At 42.7% G+C, this 25,440-nt stretch overlaps 1 protein-coding gene across 1 annotated transcript in view; it reads left to right on the top strand.

Annotated features, from left to right (window-relative positions):
* LOC132998513 (transcription initiation factor TFIID subunit 4-like) overlaps window positions 1-22,129 on the top strand; it is a 92,474-nt gene extending 70,345 nt beyond the window's left edge. Inside the window, exon 15 of the mRNA XM_061068198.1 lies at window positions 19,756-22,129. Within this exon, the coding sequence (XP_060924181.1) occupies window positions 19,756-19,923 (168 nt within the window). The 3' untranslated portion in view covers window positions 19,924-22,129. The remainder of the gene's footprint in view (window positions 1-19,755) is intronic.
* Window positions 22,130-25,440: the final 3,311 nt, after the last annotated feature.

Genomic DNA, 25,440 nt, shown 5'->3' with positions numbered 1-25,440 from the left:
CATAATGAAGTGAAGTCATAAGGTGCCCCTCCTCTGGAGTGATTGCAGAGGGGGCGGAGGAGGAATCTTAACTTATTTTCACTTCGTTTTCACCTCCTCACATTTCTTCATTTCACATGGGCTTGAAGAGCCTGCGGCGTTCTCTTTCCCTTCTCCAGAGCAAAGTGAATGTGACTTTTCTAAGGGGGTCACAGGATGCCTGGAGGCCTGTGGGTGTTACTGGACTGTTGCCTGCTCTCAGCTTCACTGAGGGGCTTGTCATAGATTTCATCTCCACAGAAATGAGCCGGGGGGCCCTGGCCAGGAGCACAAGCAGCCAACGTTATGAAGGGCCCATGCTGATTATTTCCCTCTGACATCGCATCCTGAGCTTTCCGCATTAATCCCAGACAAAGGCAGCCCTTCAGTGCTGTGCCAGAGCTCAAATTAGGAGCCAGATAATGGCCTTGTTGAGATCCTGCTCTGTTCACCGAGAGGCAGAGCTCCAGTTAAATTCCTCCTCTTCGATATTCCTTCCCTCCTGCTTGTTCTTCTCCTTGTCCGAACACCTTTCCACCATGTTCGGACTGTGACGGAATTCAGGTGACACGATTTCCCTCCATGCACCCCGATCACAACCCCCACCCCCACTCACCCACATTTAATTTGATGGTGGCTTGGCCGAGCTGGGACCTGCGAGTGGATGAGGATGGCCACGGGCTGTGAAACTGATAGCCAGTCCAGAGTGGAGAGTCTCTCTCCAGCCTGGTCTAGTCGGCAGGAAGGAACAAAGAGTGCCTTACAGGGCTCCGCAGGGTGGATTAGTTCCAAGGAGCCAATGGCTGGGGCTGCTGGCTGACTTGCTAGAAGAGGTCCTGCTGTGGTCCCAGCGGTGGGTCACTGCATAGGCACACTCTTCCAAAACCCCACACCGGCTAACTAGTCCCCATCCTACTGCCCTCACCCTCCAATCAGCACACACAGGCTTTTGAAGTGCGGCACAAAAGTCAGGGATGGGTTACCTTGAAGAAGGTCGGGGGGAGCTCAAGGTGGATGGAAATATGACGACGGCACAAATGACCTTTGCCCTCAGGCCATAAGCTTGAAGTTGTGGACACTACCACTTTGATGCCTGACTAATAAGTGTCGAGCTATTGGAAAAGGAAATCTTAATTCCCTGTGAATTTTTTCTTGTTAGGCAACACACCACATTCACTTTAAAGAAGTATTTTAGCTCAGTGTGTCAAATCTTTATTGCCGAATTATTGTTTGATCGCACCCTCAATATTCAGTCTTTCACACTTTTAACAGGATTTGACTGAGACTGTTTAATTTCCTCCCATCGATTTCGATGATGATCTCCTCTCTTTACATCTGGTGCATCCTTGGCTAAATTGTGTTGCTACCGTCTCTTATGATGGACAGATAGAGACTTCAGAACATCCAAGGTTAGCATTAAAGCTTCTGCAGTGTAAAAATTTGTCTCCGCACTCAATGTCCTGCAGTGTGAAACATGCTTAGAGCTTTAAAACATCCTTGACACATTTATGAGCACAGAGTTATCATCTAGGCACTAAGGCCATTTATCACATCAAAGCCAGAGCTTTGTTTGTTGACATAAAAATGACAATAGCCGCAAAATTGCCATGGTTTCGTACAGCCACGCCGCCTTTCTCCTATCTATCTCGACCAGGCGCAACGCTAGGGACAAAGGTAGGTGAGCGATTTAATAGTGAGCACAGTCTGTTTTTCCATTTGAATTCATTTCACCTTCTTTCTTTGAGGCTGTAGATCAGAAAGAAGGAGTGAGGCAATAGAGTGAGAGGCATGGGGAGAGAGGGGGAAAAGCACAAGGAAAACTGATGCCCTTTCCTCCAGCTAAATTAACAGGAATCACGTGGAAAACAATCTGAGTCTCCAATGAAGGAGGGAGGGGAGGGGGACCATTAAAATTAGCCCCGAGCTATGGACTGCACCCAATATCACTAAAGCTGCACTCACTACAGATGTGGAGGCTGGCTTACAGGCAAACTATGCTCTGTTCTATAGCTACAATTAAAATCAACCTCGGTGCCAAAAAATAGGAGGGGGAAAGAGGGGGTAGAAAGGCAGACATGGAACATCAAAGACAGATTGAAATGTGTAGTCAGTAATAAGAGTGGTCTCCCAGCCCCGAGGTTCTCCACGGTCCCCTTGTTAATGAGAAATTTTGACCTCTGGTTTGTAAGTTAAACTTGTAATCTCGGTTAATGAAGTAAATCAATCCCAACTCGGGAGTGTTCAGTGTCTCTCCCTTTGCCTTCTCCCCGCCAACCTCCCCTCTGTCCTTATGTCTTGTGCTTTGCTCCTTCTCCTGCTTCTCCTTGCGTCCCTCCCAATGTGCCGCCTGGGAGTAAAAAAATCGGCCAGGTCTTCAACCAGACAAACAGGAAACTGGCAGACCGCGGTGGTTCCAGCGCCAGAGGGGGGGGCGTAAGGATTCAGAGGACGAGGACCAACCAGGCTGTTTGGTTAAGAGGGAGCTGGCCAGCTGAATGCTAGTAGAAGGCACCGTGTGGAGGAAACCACTCACTCCTCCTCCTCCTCCCTCTGTCTCTTCTTGCTTTCCATCTCTCCCCCTCTCTATCCAGACTCTGAAGAGAATATTATTTGGTTAAAAACTCATTCCTGATTGCTGGTGCAGTGGAAGTAATGTGCGTGTGCACAATTCATACTAAAACTTTCTCATGTGTTCATTTGCACAACAGCTCTCTTTCTCTTATTTTATTTTCCTCCTCTATATATCCAAACCATACACTAAACACAGTGTTCATTTTCGCGGAAAAGACAGCTAACTTAACCTTCTTTTTTTTTTAATTCCTCAAACCCGTTCAGCTCCACTTTTGCTCTGAGCCATAAGGGGGCCTCAGTTAACTCCACTGGGTGCACTGACATTAACCCCTGATTAGCTGTGGCGTTTATACATTTATTTCACCACTCAAGACTTGCAGGGTGGAATATGAAGGAGGATGACTGATACCGGGCTGTAATGAAGCATAAGGATTCCTGTGTGGATTCCCTTCTCTACATCCTACATAAATATGATTAAAGAGGGCACAGAGAGGCGGCTATTGGTTTCACAATGTCAAGAAGATTGTAATATTAGTTTGACTTTACGTCTCAAGGCGATTGTGCATTTCCAGCGAGGACACAAAGGAGACAGAGTTGAGTCTTCAGAATGGTTGCAGGGGCTCCTTGGCCGGATGCCTTGCGTTCTTAGAGCTTTTACACAGTGCACTTTGCCAACTTTCCCTTCCCCTGCACCACGCAGAGCACAGTGGTACCCACCAGTGGTTACTGCACTATGGACTGTGGGTGAAACAATTTAAAATGCAGCTATAGCATTTGCATTAAAAGATAAATACATTCATTTTTTTTACTTCAGTTATGTGGAATACATTTATACATGTATCCACGTCCATTTCAGTTTGTACTGAAATGCTAGACATTTTTTAAACTATGTTTTGTTATTTGCTCTTTTAGAAAATAGGAAAAACTCATAAAGTGGCCGATAATAGCTTTGTCGCTTTTCTCTCTCTCTCTTCTCATCTTCTTATCTATAATATTCAAAATGTATAGAATTAAAAAAATCCATTCTAGACTTTATGGTATAGAGTAGTGTCACCTTCAGGATCAAAGTGACGATGTGCAGTTGCGGAAGCGAAAGAGGATGCACTTCTGCTCAATGCTGCCTGTAGCATTCATATAATATTCCTTTAATATTTCTATGATCATTCAGTAGCATCCGAATTATACCCCAGAGAAAGCCATCTCTATAGTATTTATCAGAAGACATGACTGTAGATACAGGGTTATAGAGATTATAGAGTTCTAGCAATATAGACCTTTACTATATTTAAATTTAACGTGGAAGTGGAGCTGGTAACGTCTCTGAGGGAACACTGACAACACCATGTTCAGCTGTAAAAACATTTAGATTATTAATGTTAAACTGTCAAAATGTCAGTGTGTTGAAAGATAAGTTATTGTATATAATTATTACAATACTTCATGTCCAGCAAAAAGAATTGTCCTACATAGCATTTGCATTATTCTAAAAGCAGTTATATTAAAGTGAAATTATAATTGCAATTATAGAATTTGAAATGTCATAATTATGTTTATGTAGTCCTGCAATTAGGTCCCTTGAGAGTGTGTGTGTTAGTGGGTCTTGTGGGAGCAGGGGGTTGCTCTGATTGGGCCGTCTCCCCTGTTAAAGAAATAAGATAGGCCTAAATAAGTAAATCACAGCAAAAACTGAAAATATCTTCCAATTAAAATGTTGACCTGAATAGTAAATACTGGTGTAAATAAGAGTCTGTGGCCATACTAGCAGCTCTGTGAGGCTCTTCTTACACACAGCATGCTAACTTGTTAATGGTGCCAATGCTAACATGATGATATTTAGCAGGTATGTTAATGTTTATCATCTTAGTTTAGTTTTAAAATGGTAACATTTGCTAATAAGCACTAAATACAAAGTTCCTGAAAATAAAAAGTAATTCATCCTCTGGAATCCATATTCAATGCATCCACTTTAGGCATTATACATTTTTCTAATGTTGGTTCCTAACATAGACCTGAGATGTAGACAAATGTAGTTCAGCAGCATTGGTAATTTAGGGAATCACTGAGTAGCCTGAACTGAATGAACTATGTATAGAATGAGGGAGGAGAAGAGATGCTTGTAAGTGCATTGCATACTAAATACTGTATATGGTAATTGTCAAATTGACTTGGCATCATGACTTTAATCCACTTAATTCACTTAAAATTGCTGAAAGGGTTTACACACACACACACACACACCTTCAGGGGGCAGTCCAGCGCTCAGGTCATTGAGGCTTAAGGTTCCTGTGAATCACACTCAAAGAGATAAGACAGTCTTTAAACATTGTCAATGAAGGAGGTGGATTCTCACCTCTCATACGTTGTTGCACCATATCTCAGTCAAGTCACACATGAAAGAGAATGTATTATTCACTGATTCTATAAGGCTATATTTTGTAGATGGACTACACACTGACAGATCATTGGGTATATATAATTTGTTTACCTGGTGATGCTCCAACGAAGTAGAAGATCAGAAGTCATAACCTTGATAAATCTCAAATTGCCTTAAAGAGAGACATTTTTAGGAATTCATCCTTGACACTATTTACAAACCTTTTCAAGAAAATTGCTGAATGGAATTTGTTGTCTTCAACTCCCAGAACAGGTGTTCTGATCTTACAGAGAATAAGTTAGAATTGTGTTTCATTCACTAGAGCATCACTCTTTATTTCTGTCATCATACCCTCCTGAAAGGGCTGTTGAAGGTCTGGTTCAACGCCTTGGAGAGTTTGGAGTTCAGGATGGTCTTGTGGTTTATTCAACCTTGGGCTCGACCTAGTACTAGTTCACCCATCAAGGAAAGGTTAAGTCAGAAAGATGAGGAGTTTAGCTGATGCAAAAACAAAAATCCTTAAAACTGTTGAATCCGTCCTTGTGAATATAGATTCGACAAATTATTTTAAATGTAGTTGACACAGGCCATTTTTGAATAGTTCCTAAATAAACCCTACATTTATATATGTACATAAATGTGAACATTAGTATTAACACTGTAATCTCTCTATTTTGATAAGAAGCTCCTATATATCCATATTCATTGCAAAGCAGTGATCCCCCTCATTCCTGCCTCTAAAACTTTGCCCTGAAATAATGGTTAAATATACAGTTTTGACAACAAAGTTGAGCCCCAGGCACTTAAGAGATACCCATCTTAAAGAAATTAATTACCTCCCTTGTTAATCTTGATATAATTAAATTTCTGAAGAATGAAATTTGCTGCCTTTTTTTTCCCACCCTCCGCCTCGCTGCTACGGAGGCGGGTCGATCATGGCTGGCTCTCTAGCTAGCCTGCTGGCCAGGGACATGGGGACAGCCTAACATCCTGGGCCCCCATGCTGTGCTATATACCACACTGTGCAAACCCACGCTCCTCATCCTACGCCTTCACCACTCAGGGATAGGCAGAGAAAACGCCTCGATCGCTGCTTTGCCGTTTTGGTGCCTGCTTGTGTTTCCCTCCATCCTGGAGGAGATAGAAGCTATGGGCCTCCAAATTCTTACTCTTAACATGTGATAACGTTGTCGAACGACTGGAGAGTTTAAAGCGCGGGCGCTGCTAATGAAGTTGTCAACATTGAGCCGGCGGAGCCCCGGAGAGCTCTTTCGGTTATGGCTCACTTAAGAAACTCCTGTGTCTCTGTGGTTATTTATAGGACCTCCTGCAGTACAGTTACATTTAACCTTGATAACTTTCAGGGAGCAGTACATTTTCTTATCGCTATGTGTTTTAATATTGTTTTCCTTTTGACTTTTTAAGTTTTATGTCAGCTCTATTGTCAGCTGTCAGGTCCTGAGCCTGGGGAAAGAAAGGAGGAAAAAAGATGGAAAAGATTTTTCATTAGGTGCTGGCAGGGGGGCAGAAGAATGCCAGGCAGGGTGGATGAGAGGGGGTAATATGTACAGAGTAGGCAAAATACTACAAGTCGATGGCAGAAATGCCAACACAGAGAGTAGTTTGAGTTTTCCAGAATCTGATTCAGGACTTTTCCTTGTTGAGTAGTGTATCATGTAAGCAGCAGTTCTCTGGTTATACTAAATACTAAATAATTGAGCAGCATGTGTACATTTACTGCATCACGGCTGATCTTTACTAGTGATGTTTTTTTATGTTAAGTTGCACTCACACGTTTCAGCTGCAATTGTCTGTCTTGACTACAAACCCTTTTTAATAATGTATGTAGGAATGGCATTGGAAGTGAATGTTTTGTATTTCAGTAATATTATGCAATTTGTATTGTTGTAAATATTTAAAATGTATATTGAATGATCCTGTATGATAGAAGAATTACCATTAATTAAATTGAATAGTAAAAATCATTCACAAAATCAGCATCAGATTTAAAGCACTGATCTAAATTTCTTATTTATATTTGTTTTTTAGAGCCATGGCCAGTTTAAATTTAGCCACTCTTAAGGTTAAATTGAGTTCCGTTTACTAGTGGATTTATCAGCGAGTTGATCATTTTCACTGTTAAAAACTACTGCTGTTAACTACACCCATTACTGCCCTCTAAGCTTTTTCCAACAGACCTCAGAAGTTCATTTCATCTCCCGCTGGGAGAGGTCCTGCTTTGGCTTCCAGTTACACTCACACCACCCCTCGTAACCTGGACCGACCACCATCTGCTTTACTGAGCAGAGACGGTCCATGTAAATGAGCTGCTAAAATAAAAACAACTTTCTTTTCTGCGAATCTGTCGAAAGACCATTTATTTAACTGTTCTGTGCAGAGATATTGTTGTGATACAGTGTCCTCTATTTTGTCTTTTAACAGAAAAACAGAACATCTAAAATTAGCTTCAGAAAATCGTGAAAGAGAACAAACAAGGCGATCCATTAGTGAGGATGGGTTATTGGCTGACTTGCCTCTTCTCATGGCGGCCCATTAAAAGTGGTAATGTCTGCCTGCAGCAGTGCCTGGGGAAGAAGAAGGAGGCCATGGAAGGCATATTTCACATGCATCAGACACTAGAATTAAATAGACCAATGTTCCCTAAAAAGACTGAAGTACATCTCTTTCTGATGTGCGTCCCGGGCAAAAATGCATTGATCTTAGAATGTCCCTTGGCAATTATAAAATATTAAATCCAAGTCGCACTTTTCGGCTCAGCTTAATTTTTTTCCCCCTCGCTTTCCACTGCTTTCCATTTGACCAATTTAGAAAAAAAAGTTGGAAACGGATGGCCGTGGAAAAAAAGGCACTGATAATAAAGACTGTACCCACTTTTAGATATCTTTTGTTATGTTTCTGTATTGTTTTTGCAGAAAATCTCCGATCATTAAGTGGGATGAGGTCCCAGCGAGGCAGAGAGCGCCTGAGACATGTCGTATCTCTGCGTCGGAGCAGTGTTCTCCAGGAGCACAGAGCACAGGGAGTGGAGCTCACAAGGGAGAGACATTTTGTGTGACATCTTTATTTCTGAACACAACACTGATGATTTCAGCTCTCTGGGGGTGACAAATATTTGTCAGCTGCCTTCCATTAGGTCTGTGGCCCTGGTGCTCGCCTCCCTTTATGTCCCTCGGAGATTCAGAAGGGGTCCGCAGTTAATTGCCCAAATCATTAAATTTAACATATATCTCAATAAATATAATGAGCCAGCTGTTTGACAAGGTACACAGTTCATTAAGTGTCCTTGCTTGTTTGTCGTTTCACTAATTAAGATTTAGAATCGATCATTGAGTGTGTAATGTACAGTGCAGCTCGGCTTGCACGGGGAGTCTCTCTGCTCCAACGAAAAAAAGGAATGGCATCCGCTCGCTAAAGCTTTACCATTTAGCACACTGACTGCAATGGGAATTAGACATCCTATGCTAATTAGGGAGGCCAATTAACTGTGAAATTCAGGCGTTTTTTGACAAATAATCTCAGCAGAATTCAGACATCACCATGCACATGAGTGTTATCAGTCCTGGTCTCCTACAGGGAGAGGATAAAGGCTACTGGCTCCCCTTGTGTTTTTATATGTATATATAAATATATATTTATATGTGCTGTCAGTTAGAGTGCAGTCTGCTATTTTCTCAAAGTGCTTGAATTGGCAGACTCTTTGTTTCATGTTTAAACAATAGGGTCGATTTAATGGGACTGTAAGTGCGCTAAGAATCTGAGCAATAATATGTCAGTGTTTTCCGAGATAATCATTTTTGCGATAAGCACAGATTCCTGGTAGTATGAGGTCTGGCTATTAATCACTAGTCCAACAATATTGCATTTGACCGCATTTGACAGAGCAGCTGTCCAGCATTTGACCTCCGTTCACTTCCTGAAACAAAGAATGGGCATCACCAGAAAACCTCAATGTTTCTGTGTCTCTCATTCCCACTTTGATTCATGATCACATGTATTTTTTAGATTGTATAAATTATGTATTTGTTGGACTAATGAAAGCCCTCCACTGATAGAACTTTGGAAGAGTTGTGAATAGCTAAATGTGGCCTCCATCACCCGCATCGTGTCACGGCAGCTCTGAGCCATCGATGTGGTTTGGCTGGGGAAGAAAAGTCATGCCTGGCCTTTTTGGAGCGATCTTTATGTTTACATACAAGGTCCAGAGAGCCACAAAATGTAAACACACCTCCCCGACTGGTCTCTGTCCCCACACAATGCTGCTTTTTGTGTGTGTTTGTGTGTGCGTTGAGATGTGTGCAGCAACGCAATGTGTGTGTGGTCCGACTCGTTGACAACTATAAAACAGGCCCCTGCTGTCTGTATAACCTGTCCGACCTATCTCCACTGCTTTCTTTCCTGTAGTTACACATTTATCCGTGCTCGGGTTGGCGCTCTCTGTTCAGTTTCTCATAGAAAGCCGCCATGATGCCATGGAAGGCAATGGCTGTGGGTATGTGCTGAAGCTGTTTGGATACCAGGCAGCGCCGGAGGTGTGTGTGCTGGGCGCCGGTGGGCAACTCCTGCAGCTGCCCGCCTCAGGTTCAGGAAGAATTGAGTACTTCCTTTTACAAGATATGTAATTATTATGGCAGACAAGGATGTGGATATAAACCGAGTCAATATGTAGATAAGCGTTATACACACACACTCACACACACATGCACACACAGCTGCCTGGAAAATAATGCTGTTGTATGTGGTATAATAAAGCAGGTTGCCAAAATGCTGTGCAGGTAGGAAGGAAGCCTTCTGGGCCTGTGGAGGAGGAATCTGATGGGAGGAATGAGGCCTGCAGGAAAGTGCCAGCAAAATCGTAATAAAGAACTCCTTCACTGAGTCCAAATTTCACAATGCTGCCTGCCATGTTTACCCCAGCCCACCCCAGATCCCTAATTGACAGCATATATCGTGCCATTTTAATTTTTTGACCTCGTTGTGCCAAATGTGCTACATTTTGCAACTACTCGACTCCTCTCTGTCTTCCAGCAGAGCTACTTGTAGTTGTGGCGTAGTGTATTTTTTATAAAAGTTGAATTAACATCATCATTTCCCCAGAATGCTGAAGGAATCATTTATTACTGAATCGCTGTGAAACCTCTGTCATCCTCACAGCTTGTGGGATGAAAAACCGTGACACTGGGGGTCACAAATGCTCACAGAAACTCTCTTTTAAAAAAAAAAAGAAACTCCTCCAGTGAAGTTACGGTTCGTCTTTCTGGGCCATCTAAATTTTACACTTTCCCCAGAAGAGCCAGGATCTTAATCAGACCTGCTCTTCAGACAGCCGTTCTTCCTGCCTCTCGCACTCGGCAGGCGTCGCATCAGGTGCGTGGGGACCAGTGACGGCGCCCTGGCACGGAGCCTGTGATGGCTAAATGGTGTCAGAAATGGCCCCATTTATGTCAATTTGAGATCAAGGACCAATTCACGGTGTGATCCCGCTGCCGTAAATGTGCTTTCTAATCTCTCCCATCTGCTTATCCACTGTGGCCCCTTGGTGGGTCTCTTTTTCTTGTGAGGGAAATGTGTGACTGCTCATATGAGGATTTATGTGAAGACTGACAGTTCAGGGTACTGTGTCTGCGGCGGGATCCGTCGCGCTGCCGTTTCGGTCTCTTATCTCATTCTCAAGTCAGTGTGTGTTAGCGCCCCGTGTTGCTGTGCTATTCATTGCCGTGCTCTTTTGCTGGATGGCCTACTCTTTTCCCTAATTAGGCCATTTGTAGGATGCGTTCCCCTCAGTCTGGTCATTTATGTTCAATACCAGTCTGAACTGATAGGCTTTTGTTAAACTGGTTTGTTCCTATTTGGAACGTTTCACAAAGACATCAAAGCGTGGACCACAAGCCTCATTTGGCAACTTCTCCCAGCTATCCATCGGCAGCAAAACACCCCAGTGCCTTGATTATTAACTCAGTCACCACCCTCTCATTCAACTTGAATTAAAAATTAAAAACCGGCAGAAATGACAGTGCCACACCATTGGAAGTAAAGCGTGCAAAACCAACAAGGGCTCATTAGTGAGTAGTTCTGAAGACAAGCATTCTGACTTGAGACTCATTACACTATTTTAACTCTAATTGGGTTCATTTTATATATGAAACGCTTTGAATATTTAATGTCGAAAAAGTTCTACTTCTGGTACTTTATGTAGGCAAAGATACTTGGCCCACGTTAATTGTCCAGGTTATTGCGGAGGCTGTTAGTGGTCCCTCGTTTCTTCTCGCTCTCTCTCTCTCTCGCTATAGAAACCACCAAAGAGAGAAGAAAGACTCTGAACACATGGCGGCATGGTGGATTGTTGATTGGATCACAATCTTCAGACAAATAAAGCCGATTAACAAATCCCAACAACAACAAAATCATCGTCTGATATTAGCCAAATGTAGACAGTAGGATTTAATCAATAGGCAATAATAACCAAAATGTTATTACCCACAATCCTTAATGGTGTTGCCAACTTATAGTAACTTACAAAGATCCAGCTAATAAAGCCTGTGCAGTATTTAGTTGTAGTAGTTCAACTAGCCGAGCTCAGAGCATTTTAATTAAACAGATTAAAAAAACAATGTTATGGTTTCCTCCTCTGCTTGCCTTCACATGATCTTTTGTTTCTCTCAGGTTGAAAAGAAAGAGCGGAGGGGGTGGTGGTGGTGGTAAGATTGTGTTCCCAGGCAGGAAAGTTTGAAGTTCTTTGTTTGGAAGCGAGGTTCCGGGTGCAGCACAATGTTTAGCTCGGTGACCCTGTGACTGTCTTCTGAGGAATTGTATAAGCAGCCCTGCAGAATAGTGCTCCGGGGTCGGCTTTCATCTTCGCAGTAACCTGTGGACTTTGAAACTCAGGGCGATGGAATTGCAGCTTTGTCAGTACACTACTAATTAGAAAATTCCTGACCTCGAGCAAGATGTTTTAATTATGTGTTGTGTCAACGAGTTTGCAGATTTAATCCACCGTTGATACACACTCAAGTGTGCAAACTGTGTCGCACATTGTAGTAGACAAAGTGAAATGGTGAAGGGGCATCTTCCTCCACGTTTCCCTGCCCCACATAACCTAACGCCTTCACTGCAACATGTTTGTTAAGAGCCATCACATGCTTAAGTAGCCAAATTAGACGTGGAGTTAATGTGTTAGCTCGTGGAAAAGCTGGTCTGATTTGCCTTGGTTTGTGGGAGGCTGAACAATGTGACAGTATTGTGCTGGGTGTGAGAGCTCTCTGTTGCAGTGAGTCAGTGTGAGGGAAGGCAGGAAGGGGTTAAACAGAAATTGAGCGGGGATGCTGGGGGCAGCAGTGCTGCAGAACATAGCAGTGTTCGTGCGAAGGCAAGTCATTTCCCGAAACACTGCAGACACATGGCCTGCGGCACTCTAAAACCTTTGGAGACCAAAATGGCTTGCAGGAGTTAGAAGTAATAAGGTGTTTTTTTGCCTTCTTTCTCCTTGACTGAAATTCTGCACGGTTGCTATGCATTGCCATGGAGCTGTGTAGCTGTTTTTATGGTTTATGTGGGTATTAAGATGCTCTGCAACTGGCCATTTTTGAGATTTGTTGTTCTTTAGTTGTGAAGCAAATGGAAGTTGTTTGTTTGGAAAGTAATTCCCCAATTTTTTTTTTTTTTTTTTTTTTTTCTGCCATGATCAGAATGCTCGACCTCACTCTCATCTTTTTGTTTTTTTCCCCCTTTTTTTCTCTTTGCAGTACAAAATGACAAATTAAAAGAAGCACATATAAGACTAGAAAAAAAAAAACTGGCAAATGTGATACACTGTGCTCCTTTTTTTCTAGAAACACAGTCACTGTAGCAGCTTCTTGTTTAGAGTTTACCACAGAAAAGGAACCTGCGATAGGAACAAAGCCGTCTGTGTCGGTGCATGAACCCAAAGCTGTGGTATTAGTCCATCTTGACCTCCCTGATTATCAGTGGACTGAACCAAAACCCTTTTCATCCTCTCCCCTGGTTCTGTTAATCTTTGCTGCCTTGCCTGCTTCAAAGAGAGGCTCCGGCATATAATCTGGGTATGTACATCTGTGAATTATTATTCTAATTCTTTATACGTTTATTAGAGCTGAATAAACTCCACATCAAATACATCACTCGGGCGATGTCAGAAAGCCCGGGGCAAATCAGCCGACATCTGTTAACTCTTTCAAAATGGCCTCATCCAGCATGTCTGTGGGCGTAGAGCAGCGAGAGAAAGGAGAGGCGAGAGAGCGCGAGCGAGAGAGAGAGAAAGTCTCTGTTGCTGATTAATGGCGGCCGTAGGAGATGCGTTTCAGGCCGAGTGTGGAGATGAAGTGGGTCTGCACTCCCACGGCTGGGCTCCGCACTGTAAACACCGCAGAGGGACGGGGCAACGTTCCCCAACTGAAATGTGGCGTGGAGGAGAACATGTGGGAACGCTTTGCTTCCTGGCACCTAGTCAGTCAACCAGACAGTCAGTCAGTCCTTCAGTCAGTAAATGAGTCAGCCAGTCAGTGAGTCAGCCGGGCCCTCAGCCAGTTAGCCAACAAGCCAGTTTTTAGTTAGTCCATCAGTCAGCACATCAGGCAGTCCTTCAGTCATCCAGCATGTCCTCCAGTTCGTCTGTCAGGTCCTCCTGATGAGAGCACGCCCGTCACGTGTACCTGCCCGACCACACGCCTCTTTTTTCAGCGTCTACCAGCCAGTTTGCACTCAGCATTGCCTGCTTCCTGCCAAACTGGTACACAGAATCTCTAGACTAGTGGCTGCTGTTAATTTCCACCCTGGCTTCAACTTCATAAAACACCACCTGGTTCAGCTTTTGCTTCACTTCTTTGTTTAGCTTGTCAACAGTCTGTCTCTGTTGTGCTATATATGTCGTCCTTGCCTGGAGCGCAGACATCAGACTATAAACGGATTTTTCCGGCATCAAAGTCCCAACAACAACAATAGAGTAACGTTGCATCACGCACAGCTTATCTGTTTCACATCCAACATGGGGCTAGCCTCTATCTTTCAAATATGAATGCTGAGCAATGCTTTTACCCCCGTGTTGCAGTTTTAGTTGACACAGTGTGTTAGCTGCTGTATCGTACATGTGTCTGTGTGTGTGTGTCTGTGTGTCTGTGTGTGTGTGCGTGTGTGAGATCTCCCACTATGTCTGCAACTTGGGCTGTGAGGAGTTGAGTGCTGAGACAGCAGCTTGGCCCTGTGCAGGGGCCGAGCAGCTCTGTGTGCCTGGCAAAGTGGGCCATTAACCCACCGCCCTGAGGTGTGACCTGGGCCAAATCCAATATTGGCTCCGGCATCAAGGCACAGGTGCCATTCAGGGTTCAAAGCCACAGATCAGCAAGAACCCCATGCAGCACCGCTCCTGCCCCACACCCCTCCCCTAGTTCTCAAAGAATAAAGGACCGAATGTAAATTCCTCAAGACACAGGCATCACTGCTGCCGCTGCACATTTTGAAAACAAGGAGTCAAAAGCTCGAGTGAGAGAGAGAGGGTGAAAACATACATTATTAATCAGAAGAAGAATTTAGCAAAATACCAATTGTGTGACCTGCCAGAAAATTCAGATTTATTTTCTCCACATATGAGTATCATAGATGTACTGAACAATGGATGAAGTGTCTAAACGTAGTGGATCAGCCATTCCAGTGTAGGATAATGTGACTATTCACATTGTGGTTCTGAATGTGTGTGATGCTCAGCAGCATTTCTTCATATGAGCCTCACTGGCATCATGTGACCTGCAATCATGAATTCAATTTTGTCACCAAACTAATATATGACCAGCCATAAAAATAGGTTCACATATAATTGTTGAAATACTCACTAGAGCCCCAACTGCATATTATTCAACCTAAAATATCATATATATACTATATAAAATAGGGCCGAGCTAAAATGCATAGCCCAGTAATGTTTCGCTAATAACCTACAGTTCAAGTTCAGTTCAGTTAATCCCACTATGGGAGGACGCCAGAGAAAACCCATGCACATAGAGGGCACACGTGCAGAACTGGGATTCAAACCGGGAACCTTCTTGCTGTGAGGCGGCAGTGCTAACCACCCCTGAGAATGAGTGGGCCTGGAGGTTTTTAGTGGAATTTATAGACAGTAAGGAAAATAAAGGATAGTGTTAACTTCTTCTTTTAATTTGATATTTGTTGTGGATTAGCTCTCTATTGGAACGTTACATCATTTATAAATAACCTATTAAAGTTGCTTATATTATGTCTACAGATCTGGTGACACATGGTTGGAGTTATGTTCAGTTCATGCACACAAGGGGTTAGTGACACTGGAGTAGTGCATTTGTCTGATAATGTGAGCATGGGCGGAATTTGTCACAGGTGTCTGGTTTTCTTTAAGTGTGTCTTTTATTCCATTCTATTGTTTTTCCATACACTGTGTTACGCTAATTGTCTGCTACACAAAACAGACTCACGGTCCCTGCTCTTGTGTGCATGGACATGTGTTTGTAGAGAGGGAAATAGTGTAAAACAATGTCAGGCCCATTGGCACTTTGTCATGGCTTTCAACAGAATGTGGCTGAAGACCAGAGCCAGTGAAGAGGCCTCACTACAGATGAGCTTCTCCTCTCCTCTCCTCTCCTCTCCTCTCCTCTCCTCTCCTCTCCTCTCCTCTCCTCTCCTCTCCTCTCCTCTCCTCTCCTCTCCTCTCCTCTCCTCTCCTCTCCTCTCCTCTCCTCTCCTCTCCTCTGTTTTTCTCTCTGTCCCTGGCTCCAAACAAGTCAAATGTCTGAAGAGATGTATCGAAGTATCCCTGTGCGTTCTGTAGTTCTGTACGATGGATATGTCATATGACATAATGCCTCCGAGCGCCCATCACAGATAAAATGACAGATGCTGTTTTTTGCCTCATGGATCTTTCTTGGCCAAGCTGATTTTGAGACTTTCAGTTCTGCTCTCCCCGTCTCTCTCTCTCTCTCTCTCTCTCTCTCTGTCCCTCTCTCTTTGTCCCTCTCTCTGTCCCTCTCTCTTTGTGCCTCTGCTCTCCTGCTTTTTCTCTTTTTTATTTTCATCCAGCGTAACCTTACAAAGCCTGCCATTTTGTTTTTTCTCATTGAATCTGAGACACAATGACTGTGTAATTGCTGTCGACGGGGACAGTGTGGTCGTTGATGTTTCGCTTTCCTTTTCAACTGACACTCAGCCATCTGCTTTAGAGGGACGGGTCTGCAGAGATACCAACAACAACACACCGGTGTTTGGGTGGTTCTGTACGTTCGGTACGTGGAGGGCATATAAAGACAGACGGATGAGGAGCGGCTGTGTTGAGTGAATCGCTGGATGAGCGTTGACCTTTCTGCCTGTGTTTGGATCACTTAAGGCCGCCCCTGTCCCTGAGAGGACATTCTCGGAGCTGTGTCCCACTACCTGTGTTGTAATGTCTGCCTGTACTCCCATCGTCTCCACTGTGGCCGTGGCACCACCCCAGCACTGCCCGCCTGTGGCGACTACTGCCCATCCGTCCAGGTGGATGGATGGATGGCTTTGATTGGTAAAATCTGTGGCCCTGTCGCCGGGCTCCCTTGTGAGTGGCAGTAATTGGCATGGCAGTAGGCAGGCCCATCCTTCACATGTGGTCAGCCATGATTGACCTGATAAGGCCGGGGTCGCCCCCCCAAAGTGAGGGTCTGGTGTGCCCAAGGGTGACAGGGAGCCGGCTGTACTGGCTGCCCTCAACCCGACTCCCTCCCAGCACGTCAGCACGACTGACCTGAGGTGGTGGATGTCGTGGAGGTAAGTTTGTGGGAACAGTGGCCTGGAAACCGTCACTCGTCGTCCTGGGTCCCGGGGTCAGAGAGTGTACAGAGGGAAATTTGAGACAAGGCATCGTCATACAGTGTACACAAAGACAAGCAAACGAGGGGGCGGGTGCTGTTGAGACTTTGGTTTGGTTCTTGTAAATTCATACGCATCATATGTTTGCAATTAAGGCCTGTCTGTGCTGTGTGTTTACAGAGTGGTGCAATCAATGTAATTGTGAGAGGGTGTTCCCGACTGGAATGTCTGTCTTATTTCTCTCTGCCTGGGTTCAAGTGGGCACTTGCTGGATTTGTTCTCCCAGTGTTTCTCATTTACAAATGTAAATGCAACTCTTGATTTGTATCAGCCTCTGTATACTCTCCCTTTTTTTATCGTTCTCCTTTTTCCTTGATCAAATACAAACAAGGGCTCCATTTCAGAGTGGGACGTCAGCTCAGATCTATGTCAGCAGCGTTGTTTACTTAGAGGGAAAATCTGTTCATATTTCGGGGGATGTAAAGAGCCATAAAACACACTTAAATAAAAATGATGCTTTCCTTTGCTGTCGGAGCTCGTTGCCAGTGTTTTTCTCAGTCTCGTGTTCAGCCAGTTTTAGTTTAAAATCTAAGAGCACTCAGCTGCACCTGGAGATCTGGACGTTATTAGTGGGTCTTTTTGATCTTATTGCTGCTCTGCCAGAGGGATTATTTTTCCAAATTGGAGGTGTATATTTGTTTAGAGGACACAGCATTGATATTGTCATTGTGTTTGCCATTCAACATGAATTACTTCATTTAGTGAATGGATAACAGAATGTTTCTTACACTTTGGGAGTTTCAGGGGTAAACAGCGTTGCAGCCAAATCCAATAAAATTGAAGTAAGTGGAGACCACTTCTTCAAACATAAAAAACAAAACAGAAAATGCCTCCTGCTGCTCCTGTGGTGTCATCCAAGTGTCCGTTAGCAATTCAGACATTTGACAAATTTGACTTGAAACGGTGTAATTGACAGTGTTAAGAGTTGGATTTGAATGTCGGTGGAGGCATTTCGTTTTTTTCCAAGTCTCAAGAAGTGTTTTGTGGACTCAAAAAGTAATTTTTCTGTGAACTATCCCTTTAACACTGTTGTGTTTTACCATGGAGACAAACATCCCTTTAATCACTTAAGACAAGATAAGGACAAATTCTTAGGAGCACAGTAAAGGAGAAAATCCAGTTAATGAAACCCAAACAAAATATTAGTCATTAAATGGTTCAATGAAGTGCATGGTTATTAAAGCTTTCAGTTCAGATGAAAACACATGAAGAAACATACAAATACATTCATTCATTCATTCATAAGCCAAACTGCCTTATAGGGTCATGGTCAACTGACATTGGGCAAGTGTCAGGGAGCATCCTGGACAGGTCAACAGGGTCAACATACCACATACAAAGATACACTTATATGAATAAAGTGAGGTCAGAAAGTTCAGAGGGTTTATAATACTGTTGGTAACTTTAACAGTAAGTTTACACACAGTAAATCTGACCTCTGCATTTAACCCCTACCCGGTCGGAACACACAGGGACACACACACACACACACACACACACACACACACACACACACACACACACACACACACACACAACACACACAATAGAAGCACTGACCACACACACCCAGTGGGAATGGTGGGCAGCCATGCTGGTCAGTTGCCTTGCCCTAAGGCACTTCAGCCATAGATGTTGTTCATTTACTCCCTCCCCCATCAAAATTTCTTCCCGGAAGTCCAGGGATTCACACTGGTGACCTTCCATGTCCCAAGCCCACTCTTGTGACCTATAGCTGGAAAATTCTGTTCTGTTACTGGTTAGTTCCAAGGTTTGTTAACAGTGTTGGAAGAGTTTGGGAAATTAATTTCATCATCTCCTTGTCTAGAAGAATTTTAGAATTGGATAGTCACAGGAAAAAGTTTACAGTCATGCTAGAGAGTCTGTGAGGTGCTGTAGCTAAATGCAAACATCATACATAACATACTGATGCTAAGCAGGTGAATATGTTCACTTTATTGGTGTAGTGTGTTGGCATGCTAACGTGCAACAACTAGCACAAAACAAATGAAAAAGAGGATTGTTTTTTAGGTTGTTTAGACATTTACATATTTATGTGCAGGTCAAATTTGAGCTGGGGATGGCATTAAAAGTTACAGACTTAGAATTTCAATTCATCCACGGAAACATTAATGCCTCTGCCAAATTCCATGGAAATCCATCCAGCAGCAGTTCAGACATATCACCAAACATACCAGCCTTGTGGCACTGCTTGAGGAAAAATCAGGGGATCGCCAAACTGTTTAGGATTCTCCATTTCGGAACTATCCATGTCAACATTTAATGGTGATCCATCAAATAGTGGTCAACTGGTTTAGAAAGGTCATCTCGACCAGTGATGGACCTGCTGGCAGACAGACATCAGACAGAAGGCAATTTGTCAGGGAATAAGGGCGGGCTAGTTCCTTTTAAACCAAAATTATCAAAAATGCACCCCCCTTGACCACCTATCAATTGATCCATCCTCTATGAGAGACACAAACTCACTAAGTGTCTGTAACAGTCAGATTGACCATCAGCAGCACTGGGAGAAATCGGCTGCCATCAAAAGATCCATAAATATTTTACCATCTTCTGCAGGCTGACAGGATTCAGCATAAATTCTATAGACAGAGCCATGACTTAACCCTTGGACCTTTTAGTTGGTTCGGTATGAATTTGTCAAAGTGATGCCGTTTGTCTGCTTGGCCTCGGTCAGCAACCTCTCACTGTTTGCTGTAGAAATGCCCTTTTGCTGCTTCCAAAAACAAGCTAGCAATAGGTTGATGGATGGTAGAATTTTGAAAAAGCAAAAGTGAAACTATTGGCATTTTTTTGTAATATAAGTATTGAAAACTGCTACAGTTCCCTGAATGAATTCCTCCACCTCACCTTTTGACCCCTTCCTTTGTCCCCAGGTTTCAGGCAGCTCGGCGGGGTCCCCGGCCAGCTCCTCCGTCCCGTCCACCTCATCACGTCAACGGCAACGCATCACCCGCGTCAACCTCAGGGACTTAATTTTCTACATGGAGCAGGAGAGAGAGACCGCCCACTCCCTCCTCCTTTACCGGGCTCTGCTCAAGTAGCCTCTGCTCCGCTCAGCACCCACCTCAACCTCCTCCTCCTCCTCCTTCCCAGCCACGTGCCTTCAGATCAGGTCTAATGTTACAGCTCTGTGTCTCCATGTGTACTGTAGTGTTGTTTGATGTAGCGTTTAATAAGAAAGAAGAGAGAGAAACAAAAAAAAAAACAAACAAAAATAAAACAGTTGTTCTGTGTCTTCTCTGTTTAGCCTCACGGTGTGTAGTTTGATCATTCAGTTTTAAGACCCTGTTTAAATTGTGTGTGTTGAAGGATTTGTTAGAGGAACAATGTTTTTGTGTCGCAGGACTAGACACAGAACATATTCCACGTATGTTGGGTATTTATTTGACGTCACTGGCGGTAGCTTCAATGATCCACCTCAAAGGAAGGATTATTTCGAAGGAGAGAAGAAAATAACAGTATGTTAGCACCTCGATACAGCCTACGATATTCTCCACGAGCTATTTGTTGAACGTATGTTGTTCAATGAATGTAGTTTAGCTGAAATCAATAAATGAGCCTTTTCCAGATTTCCTGCACGGAGAGATCATTTTTCAAACATTAAGATTCCAAATAACAGCATCGCGATCAAGTTCTTTACGTGTAAATAGTTCTTTTTGAATTATTTTACGGCATGTATAATTTTAACACATAGAAAGAAAAAGGAATAACCCATGTGGCAGTAGTAGAAAAATCTGATGTTTCGTAAAACCATGTGCTTTGATTGACTCACATTTAGAAATTTCACTCAGTTCCCCTGTTGTGTATTTGCTATAGACGCAAAAGTCATTAAACAAAGCCACAGTCTGCACTATGACACCTGTTTGAGAAGGTGTGTTTTGGTTCTGAGAGGTTAAAATTGCAGTTGTTGTTGTGAAACATTTATTTATCATTCCCTCTCGTTCTTTCTGCACATTAATGCTGTTTGAAAAAAGACTTGAGTCATTCTCACGGCGAGAATTCAGGCCATATTGAAAAAAAAACTAAATTTGTAGATATGGAAAATAATGTCGCAGGAGAATAATGTTGTAATCGAGAATAAAGTCGTAATATAAAAAGAAGGAAGAAAATAGAGGCAACTTCCTCAAACACCATATGTTGTTTTCTTTGGAGTAGACAGTTTATTTTTCAGTTGTATTAAAGTCCTGATACCTATGATAATGTGGTGCTGATGAGCCAAAAGAAATGTGCTATTTTGTTATTTGTGAAACTAATGTGTAACTTAACAAAATGCTGTCCTCATTTTAAAGCAGGTAACGGGCATATCTTCTGATATTTCCCCTGTAAAATGTCACGTAGCCTAAAATAATGACTTTATTCTTGTAATATTACGACTTTATTCTCAAAATCTATTTTTCGATTATTTCCCCCTTTAAATTGCCCTAATGCTCTGTCATAGCCCTCTTTAGCGCCCTTCCCCTTTAATAATGACTGAATATCCAAGCTACATCATGAAGAATTGTAGTGATCAGCCCATTACACTAATTTGTATTTTGATTAAAAGTTAAATATCACAGTTGTATAGTAAAGTGTAACTGGAAAAATGCTGTTGAATGACTCCAGTCTAAAACTGATTTATATGTTTCCCATTTCTTTCTCTCTTTGTGTCACTGATAGAAGAGAGGAGTAATGCCGGCTTTTTACATGTTGTCTTGCTTTGTCGCCTTTTTCATTATTTTTTGCAATCCTTATTGTGTTTAACGTAATATTGTCCAGTATGTTTCTGTTTGTTTCTATTTAACTAAAAATCTCGGCCTCTATGCAGCTTTTCTTGTCATAATGAAATTTATTTAAATATGGTTGACATTTGGAACAATTGTTGTGCAATGTACAATTTGACAGCACTTTTTTTATACCTATTTTATCTGACAACTGAAAGCTGTCACTGTATAATAGCAAAGAAATGACTATTGCCAATTTCTGTCAAAAGACACTTATTTTTAAACAATTAATATATGAATATTTCTTGGTTTTCTTTTTTTATTTCTTCTTTTTCGGAATTGGCTGTTATTCATAACACGTTTTCATAAATTTGATCTCCATTATACCATGTTGTAAAAGCAAGCACAACAAGGATTGTTGAGATTTGAAATTATTTTAATAATGTTTTCTGTGGTTTCTATGGTTTCACAGGAGGACATTTCTACTACTACTACTACTACAGCTTTTTAGCCAAAATGTTAGGACAATATTACTGATGTAATTAGACAGAGGAATTAACATTTCATTATAAGAATGATTTGTAAATATTGTTTACAAAACTGTGTTTATTAGAACCACGTTATTTTTGGTAAACTCTTGTACATATCTTGAGAATTTCCTGTTTGTGTGAAAAAAAACATTACTTATGTATTTGTACCTATTTTGTAAAGGAATAAATAAGCTGTTTACTAAACTGAGCAGATTTTGAAAATGTGCATATCTTCTTCAGCTAAAATCAAGTAGGTGGGAATCTTTGTAAGAAATTCAAAAGATGTGAACTCTAGTCTAAAATGATTTAATAGCCAAGCAATGTGCCCCGCTGTTCATTCCTTACTCTTCAAAAGAAAAAATTATCTGTTATGTTTTTGCAGACAGTTTTTACCAAAGTCAACGACTAATTCAGCCGGCTTCATTTCCATTTCTAACATTGCACATGCTAAGTACAAACTGAGTCAAGCGCTGCTGCTCAACTATGGAAAGTCCCCCTAGGTTTCTGCTGCTAATTAAGCAGAAGCATTTTTGAAAAGACCAAACCGTTTAACTCAGTGCAAAATATTGGGGTTTGGGAGCATATTGTTTTTTTAGATCTTGGCCTGTTCCTCTGGAGCTTTAAACAGCTGATCTCGATTCAGTACATTATGCTCCGGAGCCTCATCCGGCTTCATTAGTACAATTACAGGACGCTGGGTTCAACCTCCCAAATACGTCAACCATAAATGTTTTTCAAGCTGGCTTCATCCGCGACAAACCCACCAGCAGGACAAGGACAAATTGAGCATGATCAAATCAAATCTGCTCGAACCAAGTCGTGTCCTTCCCCTTATTTTAAGGATAATGAAACAACACAGGTGCAATGAGACGCTTCAGATTTACAGTACATCCTTTTATTATCGCAAATATGCAAGAAAAGTCAAATGGAGACACTGTAAATGAACACATGCCCTTTAATACCACAGTCTAATTGTTTTTAAACACTTTAAATAATATACATTTGCACCTTATTATACCCTTTGAAATGTTTTTAATTCATATGTACACAATGTAATGCTTTGAATTCTTTTCATTCTTTTTCGTGGAGAGGACTAAAGAGGTCTCTTTAAAACACGAGGGTCCCGTGAAACCCAAGAGTCTCGATAATTCAATTTACAATAACTGTACAACTGACCTGCCTCAGAGGTGGTGTGACTACCATGTGGACTGGCCGAACACTGGCCAGTACCATCTGGGTGGGGGGGTGGAAAGGGGGGTGAGGGCGCGTGTGTGAACATGTCTTGGAAGTCTCCGGTCCTGTCGAGTTTGACTAGTTTAGCGTGCCGTTTATACTCTGAGTCCCTGGTTTGTTAGCATAAACACAGAAACTCACACCTGCCATCTTTGTTCCTTTTCTCACTTTTTGATGCACAACTTCTCAGCTTTAAAAGCGTAAAGCCCATTCTCTGATTTGAAAATGCCACATCAGTAAGAAAATCGGCCTTCGTTCACTCCTCCCTGAAAAAAACAAAAAACTGTAATGCTTGCAGATGGGAGGTTTTAGCATAGCATGGATTTTTTTTCATGGAGAGCTAACCCAGATGAGTTTCCACACCTCGTATCAACTGGATGAAAGATGTCAGGTTGGGCCCGAGCCAAGTCGCCTGGCTGCATGGTGTGTTCTGAGTGTGCCCAGATTTGACTCATCAGTTTGTTTGGTTTTTGTTGTGGTGTGGTCCGGTGAGCCACAGCATCACAGGGCGTTTTTAAGAAACCAGGGCATGGGGATGACACAGCAGCAGGGGGTACAAGCCTGAGTCTCTACTGGCACCACTGAGCCGGGAGCCTTCGGGCAGGCAGGGGGTGGGGGGGGGCGAGGAGCGCTGTGAAGAGCCCAACATGCCTCGGCACATGAAAGGCCTGGTTGACCATTCCCTTTGAGGCGACTGTATGCAAAGGCGCAGGCCACTGGCAGGTCAGAACAAAGATGGGCTTGATTGTGAGAGAGAGAAAGAGAGAGACCCCCAGGGAGGAGTGCACAGGACTGGGAGCTACACTTACTCTGAGCTCATCTTTATCCACTCATTGGCCTTGTTTAATCAGCCGCCATCCGCAGAAAGCAGATATGAGGACAACATGGTCAGAGGAACTGCTGCCCATTTTTAATGAACAACTAGTTTATAAACAAAAACCCCCAGTTTAAGTCAAACAACTGCCAGCGCCCACAAAGATCAGAATGAGCTTCTGTTTTTTTTTTTCTTCTTCTTTTTTTTCTATCTCTCTGTCTTTCGGAATGGAAGAAACAGCATCTGTAAGTTACACACAAATATAAAGCATGAAAACTTGGCCTTTCTTGTTGCTGTCTTTGATCCAGAAATGTTGAGAATAAGACCAAAAGAATGAGAGGAGGATCGAGTAAATGCCGCCCACTTGCCGCTTTGTGATCACAACACGCAGATGCTAGGAGTGCAGTTCACTTGGGGTTCTGCCACGCAAACATGTGAAGAACCGCTGAAATAATCTTGGCTTAGAAGTGACAATGTACTGAAACAAACAGGGACGTTGTCTCTCAAACTTGAAGACGCTGTGAGCTAGTCTCAACGAACCTGTCAAGACCGGAGGCCGGCAGGAAAGAATGTGGGCAGCCTTCATACACGTCTGAATAATGCATTGTGTCACCTTTAGCTATAAACTGTTAAAAAAGAGATGACGTCTTTATGTTTGTACAATCAACAGAATTGGCACCACTTCTGCTTTGGTACCTACAGTATTAGTTATCTTGGACATTTGGCCTGTGGGTAAAGTTTTAGTGTCCTTGTCGTGGCACTGGTCTCCGGGATCAAACAAGTGGTTTTTTTTAAGGGAGCGGGGCAGGACAGCTATGTAGGAAACGTTTAAGTGCAAAAAAACAGTAAAAGCATTTAGAGTACATCTCTTGCTGATCACGAGACATACTGGTAAACGTCAACTTTCCACGTTGGTCCTCAAGTCTTTTAACATTCCATCCCATCAGAGCTGCAGTACACTTAGAGCTTGTGCAACTTCAACCTGAATTTTATATTCACCAACCTTCTTAAGTTTCTGCTAAACACGAACAAATATCTGTGCCCGTGTGAGAAAAAAATCCGATCAGAGACCCGAGATATGTTTTTAGGGCTAAAAAGCACAAATTCCGGAGCACTTTTTTATGTGTGCTACACATTTGACTATAAACAATGTCGAAACATCCAGGTTCTCTTCCATCACCGTTTGAACAATGGGACTTTTTCCGGCTCTGAATGCATTGCCAGCCAGATCGCTTTAGCCACATAGCCCGCAGACATCTGAGTTTCTGCAGCGACTGCCAA

This window comes from Limanda limanda, chromosome 3 (genome assembly GCF_963576545.1).
Source record: "Limanda limanda chromosome 3, fLimLim1.1, whole genome shotgun sequence".
Taxonomy (NCBI): domain Eukaryota; kingdom Metazoa; phylum Chordata; class Actinopteri; order Pleuronectiformes; family Pleuronectidae; genus Limanda; species Limanda limanda.
This window is presented reverse-complemented; position numbering and strand designations above follow the sequence as displayed.